The sequence below is a fragment of the Carica papaya genome, chromosome 5, assembly GCF_054855325.1.
Source record: "Carica papaya isolate Zhongbai chromosome 5, ASM5485532v1, whole genome shotgun sequence".
Taxonomy (NCBI): Eukaryota; Viridiplantae; Streptophyta; class Magnoliopsida; order Brassicales; family Caricaceae; genus Carica; species Carica papaya.
In genome coordinates, this window is record NC_142313.1 from 1,906,637 (window position 1) to 1,933,067 (window position 26,431).

At 35.6% G+C, this 26,431-nt stretch overlaps 6 protein-coding genes across 8 annotated transcripts; 5 read left to right on the forward strand and 1 right to left on the reverse strand.

Annotated features, from left to right (window-relative positions):
- Positions 1-653: 653 nt before the first annotated feature.
- On the forward strand, positions 654-8,583 carry ABCC4 (multidrug resistance-associated protein 4). Its single transcript, XM_088219949.1, has 12 exons — positions 654-866; positions 1,575-3,791; positions 3,977-4,297; positions 4,622-4,708; positions 4,843-5,472; positions 5,607-5,771; positions 5,942-6,236; positions 6,479-6,693; positions 6,806-7,111; positions 7,265-7,328; positions 7,443-7,682; positions 7,926-8,583. The coding sequence occupies exons 2-12, from the start codon at positions 1,653-1,655 to the stop codon at positions 8,024-8,026; spliced, it is 4,563 nt and encodes a 1,520-aa protein (XP_088076075.1). The 5' UTR covers positions 654-866; positions 1,575-1,652; the 3' UTR covers positions 8,027-8,583.
- A 326-nt stretch (positions 8,584-8,909) lies between these two features.
- LOC110821213 (nucleolar-like protein) lies at positions 8,910-11,312 on the forward strand. The gene is made up of 3 exons (XM_022050961.2): positions 8,910-9,332; positions 10,879-11,000; positions 11,080-11,312. The coding sequence occupies exons 1-3, from the start codon at positions 8,972-8,974 to the stop codon at positions 11,191-11,193; spliced, it is 597 nt and encodes a 198-aa protein (XP_021906653.1). The 5' UTR covers positions 8,910-8,971; the 3' UTR covers positions 11,194-11,312.
- Positions 11,313-11,819: 507 nt separating this feature from the next.
- Positions 11,820-14,288, reverse strand: NLA (SPX (SYG1/Pho81/XPR1) domain-containing protein). The gene is made up of 6 exons (XM_022051375.2): positions 13,979-14,288; positions 13,467-13,711; positions 13,108-13,362; positions 12,810-12,947; positions 12,302-12,360; positions 11,820-12,216 (listed from the first exon to the last, which is right to left on the reverse strand). The coding sequence occupies exons 1-6, from the start codon at positions 14,139-14,141 to the stop codon at positions 12,111-12,113; spliced, it is 966 nt and encodes a 321-aa protein (XP_021907067.1). The 5' UTR covers positions 14,142-14,288; the 3' UTR covers positions 11,820-12,110.
- Positions 14,289-16,144: 1,856 nt separating this feature from the next.
- Positions 16,145-17,747, forward strand: LOC110821457 (universal stress protein PHOS32-like). 2 transcript variants are annotated; one of them, XM_022051306.2, is made up of 4 exons: positions 16,145-16,758; positions 16,842-16,936; positions 17,053-17,174; positions 17,342-17,747. In XM_022051306.2, exons 1-4 carry the CDS (start codon positions 16,578-16,580, stop codon positions 17,421-17,423), a joined length of 480 nt encoding a protein of 159 aa, XP_021906998.1. In that variant the 5' UTR covers positions 16,145-16,577; the 3' UTR covers positions 17,424-17,747. The 2 variants fall into 2 exon arrangements, with proteins under 2 accessions (XP_021906998.1, XP_021906999.1); XM_022051307.2 differs by having other exon boundaries at positions 16,155-16,752.
- A 418-nt stretch (positions 17,748-18,165) lies between these two features.
- Positions 18,166-20,505, forward strand: LOC110821210 (Adenine nucleotide alpha hydrolases-like superfamily protein). The gene is made up of 4 exons (XM_022050958.2): positions 18,166-18,422; positions 18,560-18,654; positions 19,503-19,624; positions 20,253-20,505. The coding sequence occupies exons 1-4, from the start codon at positions 18,242-18,244 to the stop codon at positions 20,338-20,340; spliced, it is 486 nt and encodes a 161-aa protein (XP_021906650.2). The 5' UTR covers positions 18,166-18,241; the 3' UTR covers positions 20,341-20,505.
- Positions 20,506-21,253: 748 nt separating this feature from the next.
- On the forward strand, positions 21,254-26,147 carry LOC110821240 (E3 ubiquitin-protein ligase RFI2-like). 2 transcript variants are annotated; one of them, XM_022051006.2, is made up of 6 exons: positions 21,254-21,561; positions 22,823-22,986; positions 23,805-23,860; positions 24,877-24,902; positions 24,999-25,314; positions 25,589-26,147. In XM_022051006.2, exons 1-6 carry the CDS (start codon positions 21,465-21,467, stop codon positions 25,788-25,790), a joined length of 861 nt encoding a protein of 286 aa, XP_021906698.2. In that variant the 5' UTR covers positions 21,254-21,464; the 3' UTR covers positions 25,791-26,147. The 2 variants fall into 2 exon arrangements, with proteins under 2 accessions (XP_021906698.2, XP_021906697.2); XM_022051005.2 differs by having other exon boundaries at positions 21,256-21,584.
- The last annotated feature ends 284 nt before the right edge of the window (positions 26,148-26,431 follow it).

Genomic DNA, 26,431 nt, shown 5'->3' on the forward strand with positions numbered 1-26,431 from the left:
AGAACAAAAAACAATTAAAATTTCAACATATAAATATATATATATATATATGTGAAATGATTTATACATGATGAGTTAGTTATCTTCAACTACATACTCAAAATTTTAATATGGTGAAATATTTTGTGCACCAATAACATGACCACTTCATTGCCCAAGTTGATGTCACATGGTTTTTTACTGATCTTGGTCGCATTTTAAATTATTCATAACGTATTAAATTGAGTTTGTGTTCGGGATAAAGATTGATCCATTTTCGTAATGTAACTTTCTGGTCATCTAAATATATTATGTTTATGTTAAAAAAATATATGTATTTTATTTAATTTTTTAAAAGTATTTTTATATAAAAACGATTAATTTGGCAAACAAATTTAAATTAAAAAATACAAAAAGATAATAATAGTAAAAAGTTAATAATTAAAATTATAATAATAAATAATCAAACTACAAATTAAAAAAATTATATAAATCAAATTATAAGTGGATACAATTGTAGAGGTAAAAATATAATTGTTTGTATAAGAATAATATACTCTTATATTATTCACATATATATTTTTTTATTATAACCAAATCCAATATCATTTAAAAAATCTTAAAAGTTATTTAGGTAGTAATGATTTGGTGGAACTTATAAATGACATAATATAATGAATTTGAACGTAAACCATCCGTGCAAGTGCCGGGATGAGAGCTGCGCTCTGTCTCGTATAGAAGACAAAGCCAAGACGACTCTCATCTCTGTCCTCGGTTGTCGTGTCTGGTTGTTGATGCTTCTGGTTCATTATAAAGCTCTGCCGTTCCCATGGTTGTCGTGCTCAGAAGCACGACGGTTGCTGATCATCAACTCGGGTGAGAGGCAGGTAACATCCTGTTATAATCTTCAAAGTATTCAATTTGCATGGCCCGTCATCTCTGCTAAAATTTTCCGCCGAAAGAAAATTCATTTTCTCTTTCTCCTGGGAAATTTCTGCTCGATTTTTTATGTTGACGAAGCTTCTGGGTCTGGGTCGTCGTCTTCGTCTTGTCAGTCCTTTTTTCTTCCATTTTCCAATGCAGATTTCGAAATCAATCCCGTCAGCGAATCAAATTATTTCATTGCATTGTCCGTATAAAACGAAATCATTTTAGAAACCCTTAAATAATTTCCCAGAACAAGATAAATTTAGTAGATGAGCACAAGAATTCAATGGATACGTTTTGTTTCGCTTATTTTCTTCCATATTTACTCTGCTTTTATGGTTTTCACGTATTTTTCTAACTATACGACGTTTATATAAACAATGAAGGAGAAGTTGATTTGATAATTACAGCTATCCCGTCTAACCGCCATTTATTATGTTTTGTTTCGTACTACAATCTCCATTCTACCCTTTTTTGGTTTCTCCCTCTGCATCTGTACTTACGTATGTAGGTTCAGCTATATATAGAAATACGTATATCTCTGAATATCTCTGTTTCATGCTTTGGGGTTTGAGCTTTGTCCATGGCAGTGATCTTCCGTTTTTGGTCAAAGAGTTCTGTTCTTGCTCTGTTCATGGCTGTGAATTGCAGACTGTTTGCTTTTCCAGGGATTGAAAGAGAGAGAGAGAGAGAGGGGGGGCAGAGAGAGAGTTAAACGACTGAAATTTTTGTCGTTTTGTTGAAAAATGGCGTCTGGTTCATGGATCTCATCTCTCTCATGTTCAAGCTCTGTGATTCATCAATCAGGAGAAGACAACAACTCTGTTTCAGTAATATTTCAATGGCTGAGATTCACTTTCTTCTCTCCATGTCCTCAACGAGCTTTGTTGACCGCCATTAACCTCCTCTTCTTGTTAGCTCTCCTGGTTTTTGCACTTCCAAAGGTCTTTTTGAGATTCAAAACCAGCAGCCGCCGCCATTGGGGCAGCTCTCACGAGACCAGTAAACCTCTCATAGCGAACAGTACAAACAACAGAGCCACTCTCCGGACCACTTTATGGTTTAAGCTTTCTCTTGTTTCTACTGTTATTTTGTCATTTTGTTACACCGTGACGTGCGTTCTAGCTTTTATCAGGAACACCCAGGTCCAGCCATGGAAGCTTGTTGATGCTCTGTTTTGGCTAGTTCAGGCTACAACTCATGTAGCCATTGCTGTATTGGTCATCCATGAGAAGAGATTTGAAGCTGTAAAACACCCTTTTACGCTCAGGATTTACTGGGTCTTGAATCTGGTTATTGTCACCTTCTTTGTAATTTCAGGAATCCTTCGTTTGATATATGGTGAAGTGGTTGACCCAAGTTTGACTCTCGACGACGTCGTTTCATTCATCTCTTTCCCGTTTTCAGTTTTTCTTCTTCTCGTCGCCATTAAAGGAACAACTGGGATTCTTCCCAGCAGAGAATCTGAGCCAGAAATGGCTGATGATGAAGAAGACAGAAAATTTTCCGAACCCCTCTTAAACAAATCTAACGTGACCAACTTCGCTTCTGCTAGTATAGTTTCAAAAGCCTTTTGGCTATGGATGAATCCTCTACTGAACAAAGGTTATAAATCATCTTTAAATATGGATGATATCCCTACACTTTCCCCAGATCATAGAGCTGAGAAAATGTCAAAGCTTTTCGAATCAAAATGGCCGAAGCCTCATGAAAATTCCAAGCACCCAGTAAGAACAACATTGTTCCGGTGCTTCTGGAAGGAAATTGCCTTCACTGCATTCCTCGCCATTATACGGCTCTGCGTCATGTATGTTGGTCCTATACTTATACAGAGCTTTGTTGATTATACTTCAGGCAAAAGAAGTTCTCCATATGAAGGATACTACCTCGTACTGACCCTTCTTGTTGCAAAATTTGTGGAGGTCTTGTCGAGTCATCAATTTAACTTTAACTCTCAGAAGCTTGGAATGATGATCAGGTGTACACTTATCACTGCATTGTACAGGAAGGGACTGAACTTGTCTTGTTCCGCTCGCCAGACTCATGGCGTCGGACAGATTGTTAATTACATGGCTGTTGATGCTCAGCAGCTTTCTGATATGATTTTGCAGCTCCATGCTATCTGGCTGATGCCATTGCAGGTCAGTGTGGCCTTGGTTCTCCTCTACAATAACCTCGGAGCTTCGACATTGACAGCGTTGATCGGACTTATTGGTGTTCTTGTCTTCATTATCTTTGGCACCAAGAGGAACAACAGGTTCCAATTCAATGTCATGATGAATCGAGATTCTCGAATGAAGGCTACCAATGAGATGCTGAATTACATGAGGGTGATCAAGTTTCAGGCTTGGGAGGAGCATTTCAACGAGAGAATCAATCGTTTTCGTGATAAGGAATTCGGATGGCTGTCCAAGTTTTTGTACTCCATTGCTGGGAACATTATAGTGATGTGGAGCACACCATTACTGATATCAACTCTCACTTTTGGCACTGCACTTTTTCTGGGAATCCAGCTTGATGCAGGGACTGTCTTCACCACCACAAGCATTTTCAAGATCTTGCAGGAGCCCATTAGGACGTTTCCACAGTCCATGATCTCACTTTCTCAGGCAGTGATATCTTTGGGGAGATTGGATAGTTTTATGATGAGTAAGGAGCTGGTGGGGGAGGATGTAGAAAGGCTACAAGGCTGTGATGGGAGGATTGTCATTGAGATTCAGAATGGGGAATTTAGCTGGGATGATGAAGGTGGAGAAGCAGTTCTCAAAGGCGTGAATTTGTTGGTGAACAAAGGGGAGCTTACTTCGATTGTTGGCACCGTTGGGTCTGGGAAGTCCTCTCTCTTGGCCTCAGTTCTTGGTGAGATGCACAAATTGTCAGGAAAGGTATGGAAAACTTATAAATTTTTGGGCTGCAAATGTTGTAGTCCTCTTATTTTTCTTGTATGTTATATGTATACATACATACATATATATATATATATATTTCATGAGTTATGGTTTGCTTTGATGAATTTCTGGTGTAATGTGTCTTGCACCAAGATGATTGTTGCTTGATGCTTCTCTAACAGGTTAGAGTTTGTGGGACAACTGCCTATGTTGCTCAGACATCATGGATTCAGAATGGAACTGTTGAAGAGAACATCTTATTTGGTTTGCCAATGGATAGGGATAAATACAGGGAAACTCTCAGGGTTTGTAGCTTGGAGAAAGACTTGGAAATGATGGAGTTTGGAGATCAAACTGAAATCGGCGAACGGGGTATCAACCTCAGTGGTGGGCAAAAGCAAAGGGTACAGCTTGCTAGGGCAGTTTATCAGGATTGCGATATCTACCTTCTTGATGATGTTTTTAGCGCAGTTGATGCTCATACTGGCTCAGACATATTTAAGGTAGCATATTTTCATTTGCTTCCTTGCTGAGTAAGATAATGTACTGCTGCCTGAATTCTCTGCCTTCCAATCCAAGAAATGTAGTTTTGATTCTGAAATCTATTTGAGAATAAGCCATTATTGGCCGCAAATTACAACCAACAAGTGGTTGCCAACTTCCCATATGTTGTTTATTGTGCAAATGCTGATTGAGATGGCTCATGTCTCTGCTATCTCCTTGAGATGGTCGTCTTGGAAGCTTATGCTGTCACATTGAAACGAAGTTATCGAGTTACATGTTTGTTACAAATTGCAGCTGAGTGTAATGTGTTGTTTTTTCTGCAGGAATGTGTGAGAGGAGCTCTGAAGACCAAGACAATATTACTAGTCACTCATCAAGTCGATTTCTTACACAATGTTGATAATATCTTGGTAAGTTAGGCCTGCATTTCGTATTACCTCGGTTATACTTTATATCATCTTCATGTTATAGTTTATGTTTGTTCGATATTTTGCTGTAACCCTATCAAATTTTATCTTATTGTATCTTGATTCGTAATGTTCAGGTCATGAGAGATGGGATGATAGTGCAATCAGGAAAATACAATGATTTACTAGATGCTGGGACAGACTTCAGAGCATTGGTAAATGCCCATGAAACATCTATGGAACTTGTTGAAGCTGGCTCTACTATGCCTGGTGGAAATTCCCCGAGAACACCCAAATCCCCTCATGTGATCCGAGACAACGCAGGAGCAAATGGCGAGAGCAAGTCTATAAGCCAATTCACAACCAATAAGAAGGATTCTAAGCTAATCAAAGAAGAGGAGAAGGAAACTGGTAAAGTTAGCTTGCGTGTATATAAATCATACTGCACAGAAGCTTATGGTTGGTGGGGCGTAGCGGCTGTATTGCTTTTATCCTTTACATGGCAAGCTTCTATAATGGCTAGTGATTATTGGCTGGCATATGAAACTTCACAGGAGAATGTGATGTCATTCAACCCTTCCTTGTTCATTAAGGTTTATGGAATCATTGCAGCTGTTTCGATTGTCTTGATAGCAGCAAGATCCTTGTTTGTTACCCTTGTGGGACTCCAAACAGCCCAAATATTCTTCATTCGAATCCTTCGTAGTATATTACATGCTCCCATGTCATTTTTTGATACTACACCTTCTGGAAGAATTCTTAGCCGGGTGAGATTTGTTTACACTTTAGCATCGGGCAGATGCTATAGCTGCTTGATGTTATCAGCCACTAATTTATGAATTGCATCAGAAAAAAAACACTCGGGACTGATGATTTCTTTTACTTGCCTTCTTTTCTTCAGGCCTCGAATGATCAGACCAACGTCGATATCCTCATTCCCTTCGTTATGGGTGTTACTGTCTCCATGTACATTACACTGCTCAGCATTTTTATTATTACATGTCAATATGCTTGGCCAACCGTGTTCTTTCTAATCCCGCTTGGTTGGCTTAACTTCTGGTACAGGGTAGGAGCTCTCAGTACTCTCAGTTTTCCTGTACTATGTATAAGATTATATTTCTGACTCGATTTGTTGGTTCTCATTTTGATGGGAATTGAATTTCCTTTTATTTTGAATTGAGAGTTAAGGCCAATCTTTTATTAATTGATGTTTATTTGTTTTCTCTTGCATCTCAGGGATACTATCTTGCATCATCTCGAGAATTAACACGATTTGATTCGATCACCAAGGCACCGGTTATCCATCATTTCTCAGAAAGTATAGCTGGAGTTATGACAATTCGATCTTTCAGAAAGCAAGAAAAGTTTGTGCAAGAAAATGTTAACCGAGTAAATTCCAATTTGCGTTTGGACTTTCACAATAATGGATCCAACGAGTGGTTGGGTTTTCGTCTGGAATTCCTTGGAAGTATCATACTTTGCCTTTCTACATTGTTCATGATCATCTTGCCTAGCAGTATAATAAAGCCAGGTAATCTTTTATGAGTCCTTGTTGGATATTTGGTTGTTTTTAAATTAAACATAGAACTTTGATAGATCAATACTGTGTTAAATAACTGATAATTAGTAGTTTCTTGCCATTATTGATACATTAACAGTATCAATCATAACCCTTTCTTCTTTTGCGGATGTTCTGATTTATGTTTATTCTTTACAGCTCATAAATTATTTGCACTGAGTTAATATATGTGTATATATGTGTGCGTAACACAGAATCAGTTGGTTTATCACTCTCCTATGGATTGTCTCTCAATGCTGTGCTCTTTTGGGCTGTATACATGAGTTGTTTTGTGGAAAATCGAATGGTTTCTGTTGAAAGGATCAAGCAGTTTACTGATATCCAATCAGAAGCAGCATGGAAGAATAAAGATCTTATTCTTCCTCTGAATTGGCCTAGCCATGGCAATGTCGACCTCACAGACCTCCAGGTATAACTTCATACTAACAATTAATGATCAGGATGAGCTTTTGTTGGCTATTTGAAAAGCTGTGACTGAACTAATGTTATTCTTGGATGATGCCTTGAATTTTGACGAACAGGTAAGATATCGGCCAAACACTCCCTTAGTGCTCAAAGGCATTACTCTTAGCATTCATGGGGGTGAGAAGATTGGTGTTGTTGGCCGAACTGGAAGTGGGAAATCGACGTTAATCCAAGTTTTATTCAGGCTTGTGGAGCCGTCAGCAGGAAAAATTATTATTGATGGCATTGATATTTGCGCGCTTGGACTTCATGATCTCCGGTCACGATTTGGAATTATTCCCCAGGAGCCTGTCCTCTTCGAAGGAACCGTGAGGAGTAACGTTGATCCAATTGGACAATATTCGGATGAAGAGATTTGGAAGGTAAATTTGCCTTTTCACCAAACCCATTTCACATAGAATTTAATTATAATTTGCACATTCATATGTTCAAGTCTTTGTTTCATTTATATCATATTTTGATTTTTGTTTTTTATAACTAAAATCTGAATCAAATTCAACTTTATTATTATTTAGAGTTTGGAGCGCTGCCAACTTAAAGATGTTGTAGCTTCAAAACCTGAGAAACTTGACTCTCCAGGTAAACAATAAGTTTTACAATTCATGAATCTGGATTTACAACTCGAGCCAAAGTTATATCTTAAGCATTGTTCCTTAAAAAGTACCAAAAATACTCGTAAATTCTACTTTGCAGTGGTCGATAATGGAGAAAACTGGAGTGTTGGGCAAAGGCAGCTTCTATGTTTAGGAAGGGTAATGTTGAAGCGCAGCCGGCTTCTGTTCATGGACGAGGCAACTGCTTCTGTTGATTCACAGACAGATGCTGTAATTCAGAAAATCATAAGGGAGGAATTTGCAGCCTGTACAATTATCAGCATTGCTCACAGGATCCCAACAGTCATGGACTGTGATAGAGTTCTAGTCATCGATGCAGGTTAGTATTTTCCTTTCTCTTTGTAGGCCACGAGTTTTAGTTAAACTGCATTTTTATGTGTTCTCGTTAAAAAGTTATAATTATGGTTGATGTGTGTGTATCATTTAATTAATGAAATATATAAATTTTCACTACAGAAAACTGTAGAGTTAAAACATGTTATAATAGTAGTTGGAATCAAAATTATATGTTTTTGCTTGTTTTCTTGGCAATGATGTTATATTATCTTGTCTGTCATGACAGGAAGAGCAAAAGAATTTGACAAGCCATCTAACTTGCTCCAGAGGCGATCTCTGTTTGGAGCATTGGTTCAAGAGTATGCGAATCGATCAGCTGGACTATGACCGAAATTTCTGCTTTCCCAATTTGGATAGCTTTACATCCTGAGGATCACACCATAACTGGCCTTCCTTATTTTCCCAACTCTAGCAGGATCTCTGTCTTAACAATGGAAGCGCAGTAAACACCATTAATATAGCTAGACAGCCAAGTGATATATATGTAGTGAGGGAGTTTTAGGCTTATGCAAATTTCTGATGTAGCAATTCTTATATTTTTGACCCTATACTTTTCCTGTTGCGATATTGTCAGCTTAGACTGGTATTTAGTAACATAGAAGGCGATTATATTTGTACTCATCTTTATTGTCAGGAATTTATTTCGAGGTAAAATAAGAAAAAATTCGGAAGGATAAATTGGTCTTTTTCATTGTAACAGCTGCAACTAGAATTAGGGTTTTGAAACAGAAAACGAGAACGACGATAGACACTCATCCGACTGTCCTACTGGCCTTTTAAGGCCGTTGTAATCTCGTGGCACGACTAGATGGAATGCGAACAATTGTAGCTTATGAATAAACATGAATTCTATGAATGAATCGTCGAAAATTATTATTTTATTATCTTTTTTTTTTTAGATCCGAACTATATATTAAATTTGGAACATTTTTTTTTCAAAAAATATATTTACTTCTTTAAAAAATAAGTAATTTTAGATTAAAAAAATAACTAAAAAATTTAAACCCCCAATTATTATTTAAATCGGTTTTTTTTTTTCAATTGAGTATTAAATTAGTAATTATTTGTTTTTGAAATAAAGTTAGTAACTGGAATAAAAAGAATGATGACCTTAGTTTCATGAAAAATATTGGCTATACCAAACGGCGCCGTATCTTTAAACCTTCTCTAGACGACACCGTTTGTTCCGATGCAGTAGCTAAAGCCCTCGCCTCAATACTCAAAACCATAAACCCTCCTCCCGCTCTCGATCTGTACCAGAAAACCAGAGAGATGGGGAGGTCAAGAAGGAAATACAAGCAATCGAGACCGAAGGTGAAAGTAGGGCTCCCAAAGAAAAACCCTAACGTGTTCAAGCCGTCCTTCCATATACCGCCGAAGCTCCGATCTCTGGTGGAGGAGAAGCAATCTAAATGGGACGACAAAGCCAGCGTCATCAGCAATTACAAGTCGTTCGGCGTCGTTTCCAACCCTAATTTGCTCGGCGTCCGCTCTCGGACTTCCCACATCGTCGAGTGTGACACCCTCAACGTTCCCCCATCTCCGCCGTCACCGCCCCCGTCCGACGATCCCGCCGATCTCTCCGCTAAAGAGTTCGAGCCAATTGACTGCGGCAGCGATCTCGAGGAAGATGGTAACTCTTTCTTTCTCTCCATGTCGTTATTTTTGTTGTGAGTTGAATTTGCTACATGAGAATTTATCTGTAGAGAGTTTCCCTTTTATCCGTTATAACTTTTATGAATGTTAGGGTTAGAATATTGAACTGGATGCAAGGAAGACATGTGTTTGGTAGATTATAAGGTATGCTCGATAAGTACAAGGGGGTCACTCATGCTTTAGCAGATTGCAAATGGTTCAGACAAGAAGGAGGTTCTAGGGATCAAAGTTGGTTCCATGAATTGATTGAATTTTGAAAACCGTTCAGATTGGGATATGGTGATTTTGATAAGTCATAAGGGTTTGTTAACTGTTATCATTTGTAATACTTGTGGAATGAAGTCTTATCAAAATCTACTTTTTGAATCTTGGGATGTGGGCATGGAAATTGAAAATTCTGTTAATAATCTTGCCATAAACTGAAGATGTTTGTAGAAATCAGATTAGTTCTAGAGCATACTTCACACGACTTTACAATTGAAATATCGTCATTCTGTTTTGCCTTTGAATTATCCAGAACTTAAGACTTGTATAAGAGCTGGGTCAGACTTATTTTGTATAATGATTCGACAATTATGTATGTAGTATCACATTTCCATCAATAAATTTGAGTTGACTAAAAATTCATTGAGGGAGATTTTTATGAATTCATCAATAGAAATTTGATACTTTTTTGGTGTATGCTTAGTTTACAAGCTAATTTCTGAAAGCTGAACTGCTGTAGTTTGACATGTTAGCAAAACCGAAATAAAGATTGGAAGTTCTGAATCCATGTTATATTTAGTAGAGGATGATCAAAAGCGCATTATGTAGTCTGCTCATAACCATTGCCACGTGACCTAAGGCTCGATGGTAATTGGGTATAGTGTAGTTACATTAGTATTTGGGCAAGATAACATAGACATGCATAAAGAGAAGCCTGCCTGACAATAATGAATATCAGACCCATGGCGGGCTTTTCCTGCCAATTTTAGATTATTTTTTAAACATCTCTTTATACAAGTTATTTACCATTTTTATTTTTTCAATCGTCTATATCGATGAATCTACACATGGATGCTATATGCTGATTGTGACATAGTATGTTTTTCTCGGAAGTTACTTGGTACCCCAGTTATAAGTTGGCTTTCAAACGAATCATGATCAAACATTAGGTACTATCCGAACAAGTGCTTGACTAATTAAAGATCCCACTATCCGCTCGTTCTTTGTCCTCTACTTATTCTCCAATTAAGTGATGTTTCCTAGTGACTATTTTCTCCATCTTCAAAATCAAGGGCTCATCATTTCAGATATTAGATTTCAGGGGTAAACTACTCCTGTATATTTTTATGATAATTCTATGGGTTATGCATGCACTTTTATCTGGAAGCATGGACGTGTTCATCCTTGGACAAGGCAGAATAAAACTTCTGCTGTTGGACAAAGCTGAAACATGGACCCTTACATACTTAAAATTTGAACTCGAGTAATCTTTCCTTTTCTCGATTGCTTTTGACTAAATTCTGTCTTTGGCTATGTAGATTTAAAATCAGCCCTTGGGAAGAAGCGAAAAGATGGGAAGAGTGCACCTTTACAACCTTTGACTAGTATGCAGCGCATGCATGTCAGCCGACTGGTTGAGAAATATGGAGATGACTACCAGGTTGTTTATGAGTTATTAGGTTTTTGTAGTAAGATTTTGCTCTGACTGTCTTCCTCACTCACATCTGCTATGTTTGCAGGCTATGTTTATGGACCAAAAACTAAACAAAATGCAACATTCAATTGGGACGCTTGAGAAATTATGTAAGAGATATCATATGTATAAAAACAAAAGCCCTATGCTATTGGCCTAGTTGAGCTCGTGCGGCTGGAAGTTTTTGAGAAATTTGTAGAAGTATATGTTCTGATCGTTTTTCCCCTTTCAATTTATATTCTGGGAGTTATATGGAAAAAGAAAACAATTGACCCTGTAGTTTCTTGAGCTTATTTTTGTCTATTACTTAAATTTATATGTCCTTTCTCTTTCTCTCGAACCAATCAGGTTAGACTAGAACCGAACTTAAAAGAATTTACTGACTGCTATCACTTTGTTTCAGACTGGATCAAATTGAGATTTCTTGGTCTGGTCATGTCTCAAAGCTGACTGAATTGTACAAAATATTTTATCTTGAAAAAGCATATTCTATACCTAATATTTAAACATGTATACATTAAATACATGTATACCCATAATATGTAAATATACATATATATATATATTTTTTAAAATTTAGTTTAACTGCACCAGAATTGGATCACTCTCCTCCATTCTTAATGGGTCCTTCATTGATAATTTTGTTTGCAAGTACTTCCTGTGATGGTCAAAAGTCGAAACTTCTCAAACAAAGTCACAGCTTTTGAACTTGTCATTCCACCAACCTTCAAGTCAAATATCAGACCCTGCATCATCCTCCCTAATTTTCTTTTACTAATTCATAAGTGAAAGACAATAAGAGTACTTCATTTCAGTAAAGAAACAAAACCTTAAGAATTTCTTTTCCTTTAACCATTACATAGATCTAAAGGCCTAAAATACGACTGAAGAGTAACCTTAAAAATATACATTATAATCGAAAGTCCATCTGTGCCTTTCGAAATACACATAATGTATGGCAAATCGGGGCACAAGACAGTACTTGATTATTTTGAAAAAAAAAAAAAACAGAAACTTTCCATTTTTTCATGTGTAGACTGGAACTTTCAACAAAGAGGAAATTTACCCAAAAACTATCTACACACCCATAAATGACCGGCACTGTAACTCCCAGTGCTCCTTCGCCTGTCGAACCCTTTCTTCTCTTTCTGTCCGAAGCCGCTGTTTCCAGTAGCTGCGGCAGCTGTTCCAATATGTAGTTTATCAATATTAGAAACTTGCAATCTGAAAGATAAATTAAGAAAGATGAACATAATTGAAATTATTACCTTCGCTTCAATAAAATACTTAGCTCATCCAAGTGTACTGCTCCTTCATAAACTCCTGCCTGAAATCAAAGAATCGAAAATGAGTCAAGACCATTGAAAGGTATTAGAAAGACAAAGAAACCACCTAGCTTGGTAGAGGCAGTGAGTTACTTCCCCCTCTTAATATGAGGGAGTGGTTTCGGGTATTCTCTAAGGCTACGTTGCCCTACAAAAATGAGAAACGGAAAAAAACAAAAAGAAAAGAAGAATCTGTATAGGACTTAAATCAGACAGTAAGTGTAACCTATTCTACAAGACAGGGTAGAGGAGGAGGGGGGGGGAGCAGGGAGTGAATTCGCGTTGTTTGGCCCTTGTACATCAAAGCATTAGTAAAAGATCAACAAAGAAAGCAATTAGTTCTTGTAAAGATTATTAATGTTATCCAATTCATTTACATCTAGACAATTTTGGAGTATAATTTACATGAAAAATCGAAATAAAGAATTGAAAATTTCAAACATTAACCTACCTCACGACACAGAGGGCATTTTTCTTTAGGATCTGCAGATTTCAATCCATCAATAATTGTAACCGATGCTGCAGAGCAGGCACACATATAGCAGAATATGTGGCCACATGTAAGAGAAACCGGATCGAATACAGTATCCTGTAACCATCGAAAAAGCTCATAAATCAGCATGGTAACCCAAATTTGAAGTTTCCTCCATTGAAATTTCTAGTTTCTGACACTAATTTCAGTTTTAAGTACAAAAAGGATCACCATATATATCATACCAAACTCAATGAACACGAAATTTGTCACTCACCAAGCATATAGAACAAGTCAGATCGAAATCCAGCTTGACCGAATCGAAGAGCTCGTAAGAAAGTGATGGTTTCCCATCGTCGAAATTCAGGGAACACCCTTCAAACAAGGCAGGAGTGTTGCTTGATTTGGCCTCGGATTCCCTCAAATTGATGTGAAAAGCCATGAGCTCGCACAGCCATGGTGACTGGAGGATTTCAATGTGCATACTCTGGGCTTGAGACTTAAATGCCTGACCTTGCCTAGAGTAATGAATCTGTAAACTCAACACCAAAAATGATAAGAACCCAGTTCAAAATTCCATTAGGAATCATCAAAACTAAAATTTTTATGTGAATTTCCATGGTGAGTAAAGATCACCTTGTCATATTTCTTCAGGATTTTTCTAATTGCAGTGGCATTAATTAGGGCATAAGTGACCAGATCGTTGCCTTCTTGAATTAGGGCAACATGGCTCCTTTGGAGCTTGCCTCTAAACCAAATCAAGTACTTTTTAACACCAGAAGCCAGATGAAGGTCAAGCAATTTCTGAGCTCTCTGGTTAAAACAACCTACTACATCTGACATTTCCTTGAGAAGGGAAGGGAAGAAGGTTCCATCACAAACTGCAAATATTACTCAAAGAAATTTAGATTCAATGTATACACACACACACACACGCACACATATGAACATACGTGTGAAAATAAAACAGAACCCAGGTCTCAGATTTCTTCAAATTCCCCAACAATCACCAAAATGAATCCTTAAATCAGATATGAAAATCATCAGGAGGACGAAAGAAGACAGAACCAGAAAAGAAAATGAAATAATTAATCAAGAATCTGAGAGAAAATTTGAATTTGAAAAGGAAACAAGAAAAAATCCTGAACCTGGACAAGGTTGAGGGCAGGTATGATGAACATCAAGGTGTTTCTGAGATTGAAAATCTCTTCTACACTTCTTCAAAATCTTCTTAAGCTTCTTGAAACCAACCCCGGGTAATTTCTTCTCTTGGCCTTGCATGTACTCCTGGTATTTCTTGCAGAACTTCATTTTCTGATCACGAAAATCTCAACTCTCTCTGGTTCTCATAAACATATACACTTACCAACGTGTAATGTATGCGTGTGTGTGCGTATATATATTAAATGACTAAATCAGGTGAAAAAATGCGGCATTGGATTTCAAGTTTTTGTTTTATCTGACTCGTGAGAAGGATCCGCTTCTCTCATCTGGTTTGGATGTATTGAACGGTTATGCGGGAAGCGAGACGTTGACCGGACGAGCGAAAAAGTCAATTTTTCGCAAATCTCGCGATAACTTAAACGGTTCTCACCCACGCGCTTGTTACTTAATCTGCTCCATTCAAAATCGAGTAGAGTAATAATTACCTCATTTGGATACACGCACTTATAGAATATTTTTTAAAGGGTGATTTATATTTAATATTTATAATTCATTTAATAATTTAGTACTTTTAATTTGATATTTTTAGTTAATTTATATAATTTATTAATTTTTTTAAATTGAATTTATGGTGTTTTTAGAATGTGGGTCAAAATTAAACAATAAAATCCGATAAAAAACCACAAAAAATTAATAATTTTACATAATAAGTTGAATTTAAATTAATAAATACATTAAATAAATATAGAAATTCTTTTAAAAAATAAATAAAATAGCTCATTCAATGAACATGAGATAATTTTTATGAATGGTACAATTATAATAACGTTAATTTTAATTAAACATTTACTTAATATTTTGATTTTCATATTAAACTATACCAAATTATTATAAAAATAAAGGAATTGACATGATAATTTAAATAGGAAAGCATCCATGATGTATTTTATTTTCACATAATTATTGAGATATATTTTTATTTTTAGATAATAATTAACTCGAATATATATTATTTTACTACGTACACAACTATTATTATCATGATTATGTTAAAAATAAGAAAAATTATCACATTCATTGAATTTTATTTATTGCTTGTTTAAATAGTTAATATATGATTTGTTTTAAACCCAAATAGAGAAAAAAAAAAGGGCTTAATTTACAACCCATAAAATATAATGCATATAAATTGTATAAGAAGGTGGGTAGGTTTACATCATTGTTTGCTTAATTGAAATAAATAAATGTTATTATCATCACATGCGTATTGATGTAGACAAAGATTAGATTACAATTAACAAAGTCAATTGACAATTAATAGGGTTAAGTGGCAAGGAATATATATATATATATATATGTGTGTGTGTGTGTGTGTATCTTTATATGCACCTTCAATTATAATAATATCTTAAATATTAAATAATAAATTTAATTGATTATTATAAAAAAATTTAAATTGATAGTAAATAATATAATATATTATTTATATAGTAATAAGATAAATTTTTATATATGATTATATCTATGTTCAAACCAATGCAAAAAATTAAATAAAAATATCGGTAAAATTTATTATCTAAATTATTAAAAATTTATAATTTTCATTTAAATATAAATTTAAAAATATAATATATATATATATATATTTAATAAACAATAATCCAAACATACGAGATATTCCAAAAGCAAATCTAGCGATAAATATGGCGCCGCCTACTTATCCGACGTGGAAAATATCCATGCCACGTGTTTGGTCTTCGCGCGTTAAATACGGGATAGACACGAACAGAGATTTCCTGAGATTCTGTCGTTTAAGGAAGAAAAACGATGCCGTTTCTTTTATTAGTTGGCAGTTGCCTGTTGCCAGTTGGCATTTTTTTTATACAAAAAATCATCATCATAATTTGCCCATTAGCGTGCATATACAACCAATGGCAATGCGCACATTGGCCAACGGCTATAAATACACAAGGTGGTATATGATATACCGGATGATGTCATCCACCAATATTAAGCAAATTACTATATGTATATACATACACATGTACCATGTATCTATATATTATATGGGGGTTAAAGTAAGGATTAAGTTCGATGCTTCTTTCGGCGTATAAGTATAAATGGTCATGTCTAAAAGTCACTTTTCCTAGTCGGCTTAGCTATATACAAATAAGCTAAAAAGCCATTTGATGGTTTCACATTATTCTTCCCAACTTATAGCTTTTCCTATAAGCTAATTTTGACTTTTCCAATTTGGGCTTTTTTGGACTTACGGGTCATTTTTCAACCGGCCGGCCCATTATATAGCCCATTGGGCCTATACCCTAGTACAAATCATAAATCACGGTAAGGCTATTTTGGACATTTCGCAATCTTACTTAAAACTGTCATTTTACCACGTGTAAAGGTATCCAAAAGAACTCGCACGTGACGATAAACGTATGACGTCACGTCATTCGGCGGCCGATCAGCGGCGTGTCTTGTCTCTTTAGCCTTTCACCCGATAAAGCGCGCTGTCATGGAGTTTTCAAATCAGTCGCTGCAACTTGAAAAAACGGATCAGCATCTGCAGCAACTCCGACAATGGCGACTGTTGGGAAGGAAACGGTGATTGTCGGTGTGGACGAGAGTGAATCCAGCATGTACGCACTGGACTGGACGCTCCGGCACTTTTTTAGTCCTTTCGCCTCGAATCCTCCGTTCAATCTCGTCATCGTCTACGCCAAGCCACTCCCTTCCGCCACCGTCGGCCTCTCAGGTCCTGGTATTCCTCCGTTGGATTATTCTTACCTTTGTTTTACTCGACCATGGCGAACTCTTTCCTCAAAACGACGTCGTATGGTGCAGGGACCGCAGAGGTTTTGAGGATCATTGAAGAGGATTTGAGGAGGATGGCTGAGAGAGTCGTGGAAACGGCCAATCAAATTTGCAGGAATAAATTAGTAATGGCTAATTTTGTTCGTAAATAATTATTCATTTTTTAAATATAAAATATTTATTTTTATGTGTGTGTGTGTATATATATATATATATATATGTATATGTTGCATCTGTGCAGGTGACCGATGTAGTAATAGAGGTCGTACAAGGAGACGCAAGGCATGGTCTCACTGAAGCTGTAGAAAGACACCGTGCTTCTCTTCTCGTTGTTGGCAGCCATGGTTATGGAGCTATAAAGAGGTAAATATATACATATATACACGTTAATTAATAAATTTTTAAATTTATTGTAAAAATAAATTAACTAGAAATTATATGTAAAAAATATATATATTTAATTATAATAATTAATTTAATAATTTAACATAAAATAAAATAAAGGCAACTACTATAATGTTGCTGTGCAGGGCGCTGCTTGGAAGTGTGAGCGACTACTGTGCACATCACATTGGGTGCAGTGTGACAATTGTGAAAAAGCCGCATGCTTAAAAAAAGCTTATAAGCCCACAAAAAGCTAGTCACTTGTAATTACTGAATAAGCCCCCAAAAGGTGCTTTTAATTATATATGTTAATTAAGCCCGTTTTAAGCTTACTTAACAATTAATTAGAAAGGTTATTCTAATTAATTATATGTGTAAATAGTGGTTTTGTAATAATCTCTTCCAAGAAAGGTATATTCTGTAGCACGTGTTGGTTTGTAATCGTTGGAAGGAATAAAATAATTCCAGTGTTAAATTCTATAATTAATTAAAAATACTTAATTGTAATTATAATTTATATAAATGTATAAAAATTAAATATATTTTAATTAATTTTTGAGTTATTCTTAAGTTTAATTTATTTGAATTTTAAATTTCTAAATATTTTTGCTTTAAATAAATAAAGTAAAAATTTATATGAAGAAATTATAATATAAAAAGTGACGATTAAATAATTATGAGAAATTAAACCATAATTTATTTTTATTATATGAATATAAACCTGCATATAATATATAATAATAGAGAATTCTAGAAAATCCAGCCAAGCTTCCATTACCGCAAACCCGCAGTCATAATCCAATCATCTCGAATGATCCGATGGAATTGAAACGACGTCGTAAGAGGACTCTACGCAACCGGTAAGAGCATCAGCATCAGCATTTATTTTATTTTATTCTAAAAAGAAAAATTTTAATCGGACTTCGCGTCTCCTGATGGGAATAAATTGCGTGTCAAACTCGGAGCTCAGCTCGTCTCTGTCCTTCGGAATTTGCCAGAGAGAGTCAGAAAACAATAACACACTGCAACTTCAAGAGAGAGTTCCAATGGCGACGCAGGAGAAGCAGGTGATGATTGTGGCGATCGATGAAAGCGAACACAGCATGTACGCGCTGGAATGGACGCTGGATCACTTCTTCTCTCCTTTGGCTCCGAATCCTCTTTTCAAGCTCGTCATTGTTCACGCCAAACCCCTTGCTACCTCCGTTGTCGGTCTCGCGGGCCCCGGTACGACTCGCTACCTTCTTTTTCTCTCTCCTGATTTTGATTTTCTGTTTTCTTTTGGGGGGAAAAATTGAAATGGTTGACGGTTCCTTTTGTTTTGTTTTGATTTCTTCTGTTTTTTTTTTCAATTCTAATTACAGGAGCTGCCGATGTTTTTCCGTATGTGGATGCGGATTTGAAGATGATTGCCGCTAGAGTTGTTGAAAAGGCTAAAGAATTTTGCCAGACCAAATCGGTAATCCCTCTTCTATAGTGCTTGGCTATTTCTGAATTATAATTGATATCGTGCTTATTGTCTTCTTATTGTTAACTCTTTCATTAGCATCTCATTGGAGAAAGCTTAAATCTCCAATAGTCTTTATACTTTTGTCGTATTTCTAATTATCTGAAAACTCACAGCATAATTTCATATTTGAAGTATTTCCACTCCCACTATGGATTTTCCGAGCTTGATTTTAAATGTCCACATATTTAAACATAAAGAATTATATTTAAGTTTCTATATTCAGATTGAATAAGGTAAAAAAAAAAATGAAGGGAGAATCGAATCAAAAGGGTTAGCATATTTCAATTCCGAATGTAGAGGTAGGAATTCAAAAGTTTCCTCCAAGTTAAATGTATCTCTCACTATAAGTATGGGAATCATTATAGTCGGATGTCCCTTAAGGGACTGGGAATTATTATAGTAACTAAACAAAAGCAGAAAGTAATAATTGAATGGAATTGAATCAAAGTGAAGAAAAAATTCCCGAGAAGGTTAAAAAAAATCTAGTGAATATTTGAGAGGGTGGTACTGAGAAATTATCTTGCTCTTAATCAAGTTTGTTTCATTTTCCTCCTACACTAAGCCAAAGAAGAGTGAAAAGTGATCCATGGCTTTTCCGGAGGCACCACTGCAATAATTTATATGCCTGCGGCCTTGAGAACTTTGTGTATATCAATGTGTGTGGAATAGCTTAGCTTGGTTTCGGTTGACTAAGAACTAATTTCTTGCTTTTTCTTCAGGATTTTGTAATTTCAAACTACCTTCTTCATATTTTGGTTATTGACAAAATTTGATCTGGTTGTTCTGTTTCTGTGTAGGTGAGTGATGTGACAATTCAAGTGATTGAAGGTGATGCTAGAAATGTTCTCTGTGATGCTGTAGAAAAACACCATGCTTCAGTTCTTGTGGTGGGTAGCCATGGTTACGGAGCTATAAAAAGGTAACATCCTATCTAGGAATAGTAAAGTAGAGCTACAACAAGCTGTCATTCTCGGAAGAAAAAATTAGTAAATTGAGAATATTGTTCTAAATCTTAGTTCCCGATGTTAAGTCATGAGCGTTAGCTTTGAACCATTACATATTTTCTAAAAGTTGTAGTCTAACAGTCTCATCTTCTCCAAGAACAAGTAAGGTGGAGCTACAAAATGCTACCATTCTCATAAGAAAAGATTTAGTAAATTGAGAATTTTGTTCTATATCCGAGCTCGCAGGGTTACTCATGAGCATTAGCTTTGAACCATTACATGTATTAGTATTTAGAGATCATTAGTTTCAAAAAGTTATAATCTAACTGTCTAACGTTGGTGCTCTTAAACTATTTTTGTAAGTTTAATTTTACATCAACACTCTTTATAGCGCCTGTGACTGGAATTTGTTTTTAGGTAACCGTCCCATCAATATATACTCTTAAAATTATGAGTGGAAGTTCATATACACATGTGATTCAGTGACCCTTTTTCTTTCTTAATTGAATTTTACAAAATATTTAAAAATTCTAGAACTCACTTGAAAAATTTCAATATAATTCCTCACAGTAATTTAGATGAATTTTGATTGTTGTGGTGCAGGGCGGTTCTTGGTAGTGTGAGTGACTACTGTGCTCATCATGCACATTGCACTGTAATGATAGTGAAGAAGCCAAAGATTAAACATTAAACTAACCCACCTACACTGGGTTTTTACTTTACAGTCATTTCAGTAAAAACCAGTTTCTATGTAATAACCATGGCGGTGCTGCTGCCATATATTTGCAGTTCATAATTGCTGTTTAACTATTTGATTATACCTTGTTAGAGAAATAATTTAGTTATTATTTCATAATATTTTGTTATAGTAATAATTTATAGTTAAAGATGAGGATAAATAATTGCTAAGATAATAATAAAATATAGTTAATTAGTAATTATATTTTAAAGGAAAAAATATCGTACAAAATTATAGAAGAGTAATTTAGGTAGTAAAATATCATTTTCGTTGTAAAATCTTAATAAGAATATCAAGCAGTTACTTACATATTTTCTTTATTTTAGCATGTTGAAAATATATTTTTCATCATAATTATTAAAATCATATTGCTTAATATATCATTTTAGTGATCTACTAACTATTATAAAAAAAAAAACATAAGATAATAAAATTGAAAAATCAAAAGTTATATATTCATAAATTATTATTATTTATTTAAATTAAAATTTACGACTAAGTATATTTATTAATTGTATAGTAAAAAAGTTATATTAAATTATTCGATTCAATATTTTAATAAAATTATAGTAACAGCGGATGGAAATATAGTGAAATCTAAATAAAAAATAAATTTTAATTAAAGTTAAATAAACTTTTTTTTGCCCTCAAATTGATTAAAAATATTTGTCAAAATTCAAAATAAAAAACCGAGGTTGACCAAGACCCGGTCCAATAACCCGTTTCGGTCTCGTGAGTGAAGTCAGCAGTGAGCAGAAAGTCCGACTTCCCCTCAAAACACGCAAAATTGTCCAAAACGCTGCGTATCGAACTAATAGCCAAAATTTTAAATTTCCACAAATCATAATAAATTTACTAATTGACAGATTGCAGAGAGACGGTGCAAATTTTGCAATGCATGTAAGGTCTTAGCCCCACGTACTCTGTGGCTGACAGCTCGGAGAGGAAGCGGCAGAGAGCGAGATTTCCACGATATAACAATTTCTGCGACGCTCTTCTTTTTCTTTTGTCCATTTACTTTTTGGACTCAAGGAGAGGCACCGATTTTGACCATCGGGCTGCGATGGACGGTCGTGATGATGTGGCTGTCCAGTCTCCGTCTTCCGGCGTCTTGTGCTCAATTTGCATCGAGGTGGTCGCCGATGATGGGAGTAGATCCAGGGCTAAGTTACGGTGCGGCCACGAATTCCATCTTGGTCTGTTATTTTGCTTTGTGCTTGCAACTTTCTTCTCCTTTTTTTGCTTGTTAACATAGAGCGGTGATGTTGTTTTCGGTTTCTGGGGTTTTCTTTTCCTGAATGTTGATTCATGATTTTATGCTTTTTTTCTTTTGGTTGCATTTCATCATCGTTGGGCTTTTGTGTGTTGGCTTTTCCTTTTTCCCTGTTATTTCTTTGGAATTACGTGATAATTATTGCAGTATATGCCTATAATTTTTTTCCTCATGGAAAAGGGATTTATGGATTCCAATACTTCAAGCTTGAGTTTTTGTTGGCTAAAATTGGAGTTTGCTTTTCAAGCTAGAAACGAGCATGATTAACGAAAGAAAAAGAAAAAGAATTTTGATGATATTTTAAGGTAGAATTCTGTGGAAGCAAATTCCAAGGAAATTTTCTTCACAGGAAGGGAAAAAACGTATGATTCTGTGGCAGAAGATATCTATCCCCCTCTAGACGGCCAAGTATAATTGATTATTGATTTTGTGGTGTTGTCTGATCAACATATTATGCCCGGTTTAATTGAATTCCTGTGCTATGTTGGTTCTTTAAATTAGCATTTTGAACTGAACATAGGTTACTGTGTGTTGAAAGAAAAATCTATGGTGGAGGCTGGCATAATCCAACTTATTTTCAGTGATCCAGAAGTTAAATACTGATATAGTGATGCGTGTATGGGAAGAACATTGTTATAATGCCTATGGAAAAGAGTTGTATCTGTACCAGAGATAAGGCTGGAGAGGAAAGGTTGAAAGGTGGTCTGCGTTTTGGGTTGTTAGTGGTAAGAAATTCTATATTGAAATTAGTCGCCAATTGGAGTTATGTTTTTGTCTATTTGGAGTTTACATGGGAATGATGTATGTGAGGGAGACATGCACATTGTGGAGAGCGAGAAGTGATCAAAACATTAGGACATCACATTATTCATAAAAAAAGATTCATGCAGCAGAACTGAGTAAATTGATCACATCGTATCATGTGAGGGCACAAGCATATGCTGATTTCTGGACTCTTATCTGGACTTCATCACTGTTGGTGATGTTCATTCTCCTTTGAATTCCTTCTCCACTATGTTTCTTTTTATGTCATCCTTTGACACTATACAACTGGATGTACTAATTGACCTCTTTTATCTGACTTGTAGACACATACCATTATTATTATTTTTTTCGATTATGCATTTTTTATATAGACTGTATGCTGTCACTGTCATACAGATTGCATAGGATCAGCATTTAACATGAAGGGAGCTATGCAATGCCCTAATTGTCGGAAGATTGAGAATGGTCAATGGTTGCACGCAAATGATCATTCAGTTCCTGAGAACAGTTCTGTGGAGGAAATAATTGGGAATTTTGGAAATCAAATTGATCCTGACATGGTAAGATACAACTAGTCATATATCATTTGTCTTCCCTAACTTATGGTTCTAACTGAAAGTACAGAGAATTCAGCCAAAGCATAAGGGGCAGCTAAAATTCACAAGACAGTGAATTCCAAGAATAGAAATGTCTTATTTTTTTTCCGTAAGATTCAAGTCAAGAGTCATGACTCTTTGAATTGTATCTTCTTCATGTATAAGCCCTTAATTATATGCTATAAAAATCACTTAAAAATTTAAGATGTTTGTAAAATGATAATTGTTTTGCACTGGGAGCTCTTAAGCATCTTTAGTTTCTGTGTCTAAAACGATGAGTTGCATATATCTTTCTGAAGATATTAATTGGATGAGCATCTCTTGTTACTTAATTTTAGTAAGCACTCTTATGAGTGGCAGCTTCTCACCCAAATCCAGGTTCAAGCTGAGTCTGGTATTGTAGTGTGATAGAAATGTTAGTATTTTTATTTGAATGGGGAGACCAACTGATAACTTATGAAGTACTGTTTTGTAGAATGCCTTTAGTTTGTTTTCACTTACTAGTTAAAGGCAATTGCTTACATTTGGACCACTTTTGGACACTAAGGTACATGAACTTATAAATCATCATCAGGAGATCAATCATAAAATTAACATTTTTTCCTTTCAAAAGAGTTAATAAATTGCCATTTGATCTGTTGCATAGTCTTTTAATTTTTTGTTTCTGTTTTTATTTTTAAGTTTTTACGGCAGGAAGTCAATGTTGTGTTGCAAGACCTCCTTGAAAGTGATAAATCTTTCTATGACTGGATTATCTTATCATCTCTCTTTTTTCCCTGCAGCCTTTTAACGGTCATTGGTGCCCATTTGGAATCACAGGATTTGGTTCACCTTTTCAGTAAGCAAGATCTGCTTTATCTGGTTTTGCTTGTATCTAGACTTTTACAGTTTTCCTGATTGAGCTGCAAATACCATTCATGTCTTCTGTCTAGAGTTAGCCTGCTTCTCATTGAATTTGAAAATTAGGGCACTATGTGGTATCATAACCTCCTAATTTGCATGAATCTGAGATAATATTCTTACTTAATCCTTTTAACTTATTTCGGTAGTATTATTGGTCATTCTTCATTTCAATGGAAAAAACATGGATTTATTATATTCAGTCAACATAAATAATAATAAAATATTTTGAACGTAGTGGAGCCGATTTTAGGATGGTTTTGTGAGGAAATTGTGGTGATTTATTCACAAGACTTGGTGCATATGTATAGTGATTAGTCGTACTTGTATAATTGCAACTTAAAATATTACTACAAACTGATTGAAAATGAATCCAGAAGTAGAGATTGAAACAGATTTGAAAACAGAGCAGAGGACGCCAGCTGCTGGACTGTCTTTCCCAGTGCTTTGGCTTGAGTCCCAGTGGCTGAAAATGTCGCTACAGGTGCAGAGTTCTCTAGAACTCTGTTTTTTTGGCTGGTCTTATCTGGACTTTGTGTTCATCTTAATAGTTGATGTATGTTGAGATGTAAATACGTCTTTGTTTTAACTGGAAATTATATTCAAACGAATGTGGAAATAGCTGCCACTGCCATTTTTCCACATCGTTTCTTCCATTGCCATCAATTCTACTACCATCTCATGTGCATGCCATGACTTGAAATTACTTTGTATTTTACGTTTTCCTTCATGGGGATAGTTCGCTTTTTTTTGGGAGGAGAGATTCATAGCTATACAGCTCGATTTTTTTTCAATCTTGTTGTTGTTTAGTAGGACTATGGAAACTAGGAAGTTGGTCTTCAATTTTGAAGGATCATCGTCCGTCCCATTCGCAGAAAAAAATTGCATCATTCTATTCTTGAAGACATCACTAATGTCTGTCTCTGACTTGTTAATACTTTCTGTACATTTCAGGGGGTTGGAATTTCCATCAAACACTTGTACGTCTTATTTTATAGCACTTTTTCACGCCTAAATTTTTTTGCTTGGATCTTATTAACCACATGAGGCATGAACAAACTTTCTTTTCCTGTTAGATCATGATCATGGAGACCGTGCTGCTGGGTCATCTGTGCCTCCCTTACATGCCGGGTATGCTGGACTAATTCCTCCTGCAATCTCAAGATCTACTAGTGGCATTAATGAATCCTACTTCAATCATCACTGGAGCTGCCCATTCAGACACAACGAGATGTTTGATCACCATGCTTTTCCTACCAATATGCAAAATCACGGTTGGGGGCATCAATCCTCTCCTCTCTGCCTAACTGATAGGCATATCAACAGTGCCAGTCCAGCTCCTCTTCCCCTTGCGAGTGCATATTCTCATGGAGAACATATCTACAACTTCTGGTAAAGCTTTAGTGCTACATGGTACTAACATGGAGTGTGCTTCAGTGAACTGGTTACTGCATGTTTACATGGTTTTCTCTTTTATTTTCAACTACGTTCATATATTTCTCTAATTTCTTTTTCTTTTTTAAAAATACTGTAGATGATTACCTGTGCATATCTGGTTTTTCATTGTTACAAGGAGTAGGAGGAAAAAGAACAAGGTGTTATGTTCATATAATGCACAGTATTGTAGTTCTGTAACTCTTTTAACGTCTGTGTATAATCTTCATAGGTCTGACCCCAGAGTAAGCATTCCTGTGACTAGGCAAGGAGGCTTGCCTACAACAGAGCCTGCAATAGAGCCAACACCAATAGAAGCCGAAGAGAATGGTGACTTCTGCGTCTTTCATCATCCTTGTGCATCAGCTTCATCAAGTGAAAATGTGCGTGAGGTAGGACGTGACCTTTATTTCGATATATGGTCAAGAGAGTGAGTATCTGCAAAATTGCCACCTACTTCTAATTGGAAGAAGAGATTCAGTGTCTGTAAACAGCTTTTGAAGTAGGTGGTTGTTGGAACCTCCAAATAAATCTTAAAAAATCTTACTAGTTTAAAAAAACTATTTAAGGGGTTTAGCTTAGGGTGGTTTCTCTCTGTTCAAAACTTCAGAGCATAAAAATTTTACTTACCTCTTCGCTTTAGAACGAAGTATGTGTAAACTAAATGGTTTATTAGTTGTTGGAACAGCTTGTAGATTGCATCTAAATTTAGGACTAGAGGTCCGGTAGTCCTTACCATGTATTCCAACAGGTAAGAATTTTCTTTCTTCGAAGTATAACAATTTACCTTACCTTCGCTTTTTTTTTTTTTTCAGAAAAAATGAAAGTCAGGGTGCAGTAAAACAAGGTGTAGACATGAATTTCGAGTTAATATTTCGAACTGGGTTGAGACTAATAGAATTTTTAAATGAAATTAACTTGGTATGATGCGAACTTATTTTAACAGAAATTGAGTGAATGTTTAGAAGGTGTTTCACTAGTTTATTATCTATTTTCAAGAACGTTAGGTGTTAACTCAGACATAAAAACGGAGAATATTTCTATCGGCTGTGATGCAGGCTCGTAATCAAAAGTT

Coding starts and splice junctions, on each gene's coding strand:
- ABCC4 (XM_088219949.1), top strand. CDS start 1,653: ATGGCGTCTGGTTCATGGATCTCATCTCTCTCATGTTCAAGCTCTGTG. Junction 4,709..4,842: donor ACAATGTTGATAATATCTTG/GTAAGTTAGGCC, acceptor CGTAATGTTCAG/GTCATGAGAGATGGGATGAT. Junction 7,683..7,925: donor AGTTCTAGTCATCGATGCAG/GTTAGTATTTTC, acceptor CTGTCATGACAG/GAAGAGCAAAAGAATTTGAC.
- LOC110821213 (XM_022050961.2), top strand. CDS start 8,972: ATGGGGAGGTCAAGAAGGAAATACAAGCAATCGAGACCGAAGGTGAAA. Junction 9,333..10,878: donor CAGCGATCTCGAGGAAGATG/GTAACTCTTTCT, acceptor TTGGCTATGTAG/ATTTAAAATCAGCCCTTGGG. Junction 11,001..11,079: donor AATATGGAGATGACTACCAG/GTTGTTTATGAG, acceptor CTATGTTTGCAG/GCTATGTTTATGGACCAAAA.
- NLA (XM_022051375.2), bottom strand. CDS start 14,141: ATGAAGTTCTGCAAGAAATACCAGGAGTACATGCAAGGCCAAGAGAAG. Junction 13,363..13,466: donor TCCTGAAGAAATATGACAAG/GTGATCTTTACT, acceptor TTGAGTTTACAG/ATTCATTACTCTAGGCAAGG. Junction 12,948..13,107: donor TGACTTGTTCTATATGCTTG/GTGAGTGACAAA, acceptor CGATGGTTACAG/GATACTGTATTCGATCCGGT.
- LOC110821457 (XM_022051306.2), top strand. CDS start 16,578: ATGGCGACTGTTGGGAAGGAAACGGTGATTGTCGGTGTGGACGAGAGT. Junction 16,759..16,841: donor CGTCGGCCTCTCAGGTCCTG/GTATTCCTCCGT, acceptor CGTATGGTGCAG/GGACCGCAGAGGTTTTGAGG. Junction 16,937..17,052: donor AAATTTGCAGGAATAAATTA/GTAATGGCTAAT, acceptor GCATCTGTGCAG/GTGACCGATGTAGTAATAGA.
- LOC110821210 (XM_022050958.2), top strand. CDS start 18,242: ATGGCGACGCAGGAGAAGCAGGTGATGATTGTGGCGATCGATGAAAGC. Junction 18,423..18,559: donor TGTCGGTCTCGCGGGCCCCG/GTACGACTCGCT, acceptor TTCTAATTACAG/GAGCTGCCGATGTTTTTCCG. Junction 19,625..20,252: donor GGTTACGGAGCTATAAAAAG/GTAACATCCTAT, acceptor GTTGTGGTGCAG/GGCGGTTCTTGGTAGTGTGA.
- LOC110821240 (XM_022051005.2), top strand. CDS start 21,452: ATGGACGGTCGTGATGATGTGGCTGTCCAGTCTCCGTCTTCCGGCGTC. Junction 22,987..23,804: donor ATCAAATTGATCCTGACATG/GTAAGATACAAC, acceptor TTTTCCCTGCAG/CCTTTTAACGGTCATTGGTG. Junction 23,861..24,876: donor GGATTTGGTTCACCTTTTCA/GTAAGCAAGATC, acceptor TGTACATTTCAG/GGGGTTGGAATTTCCATCAA.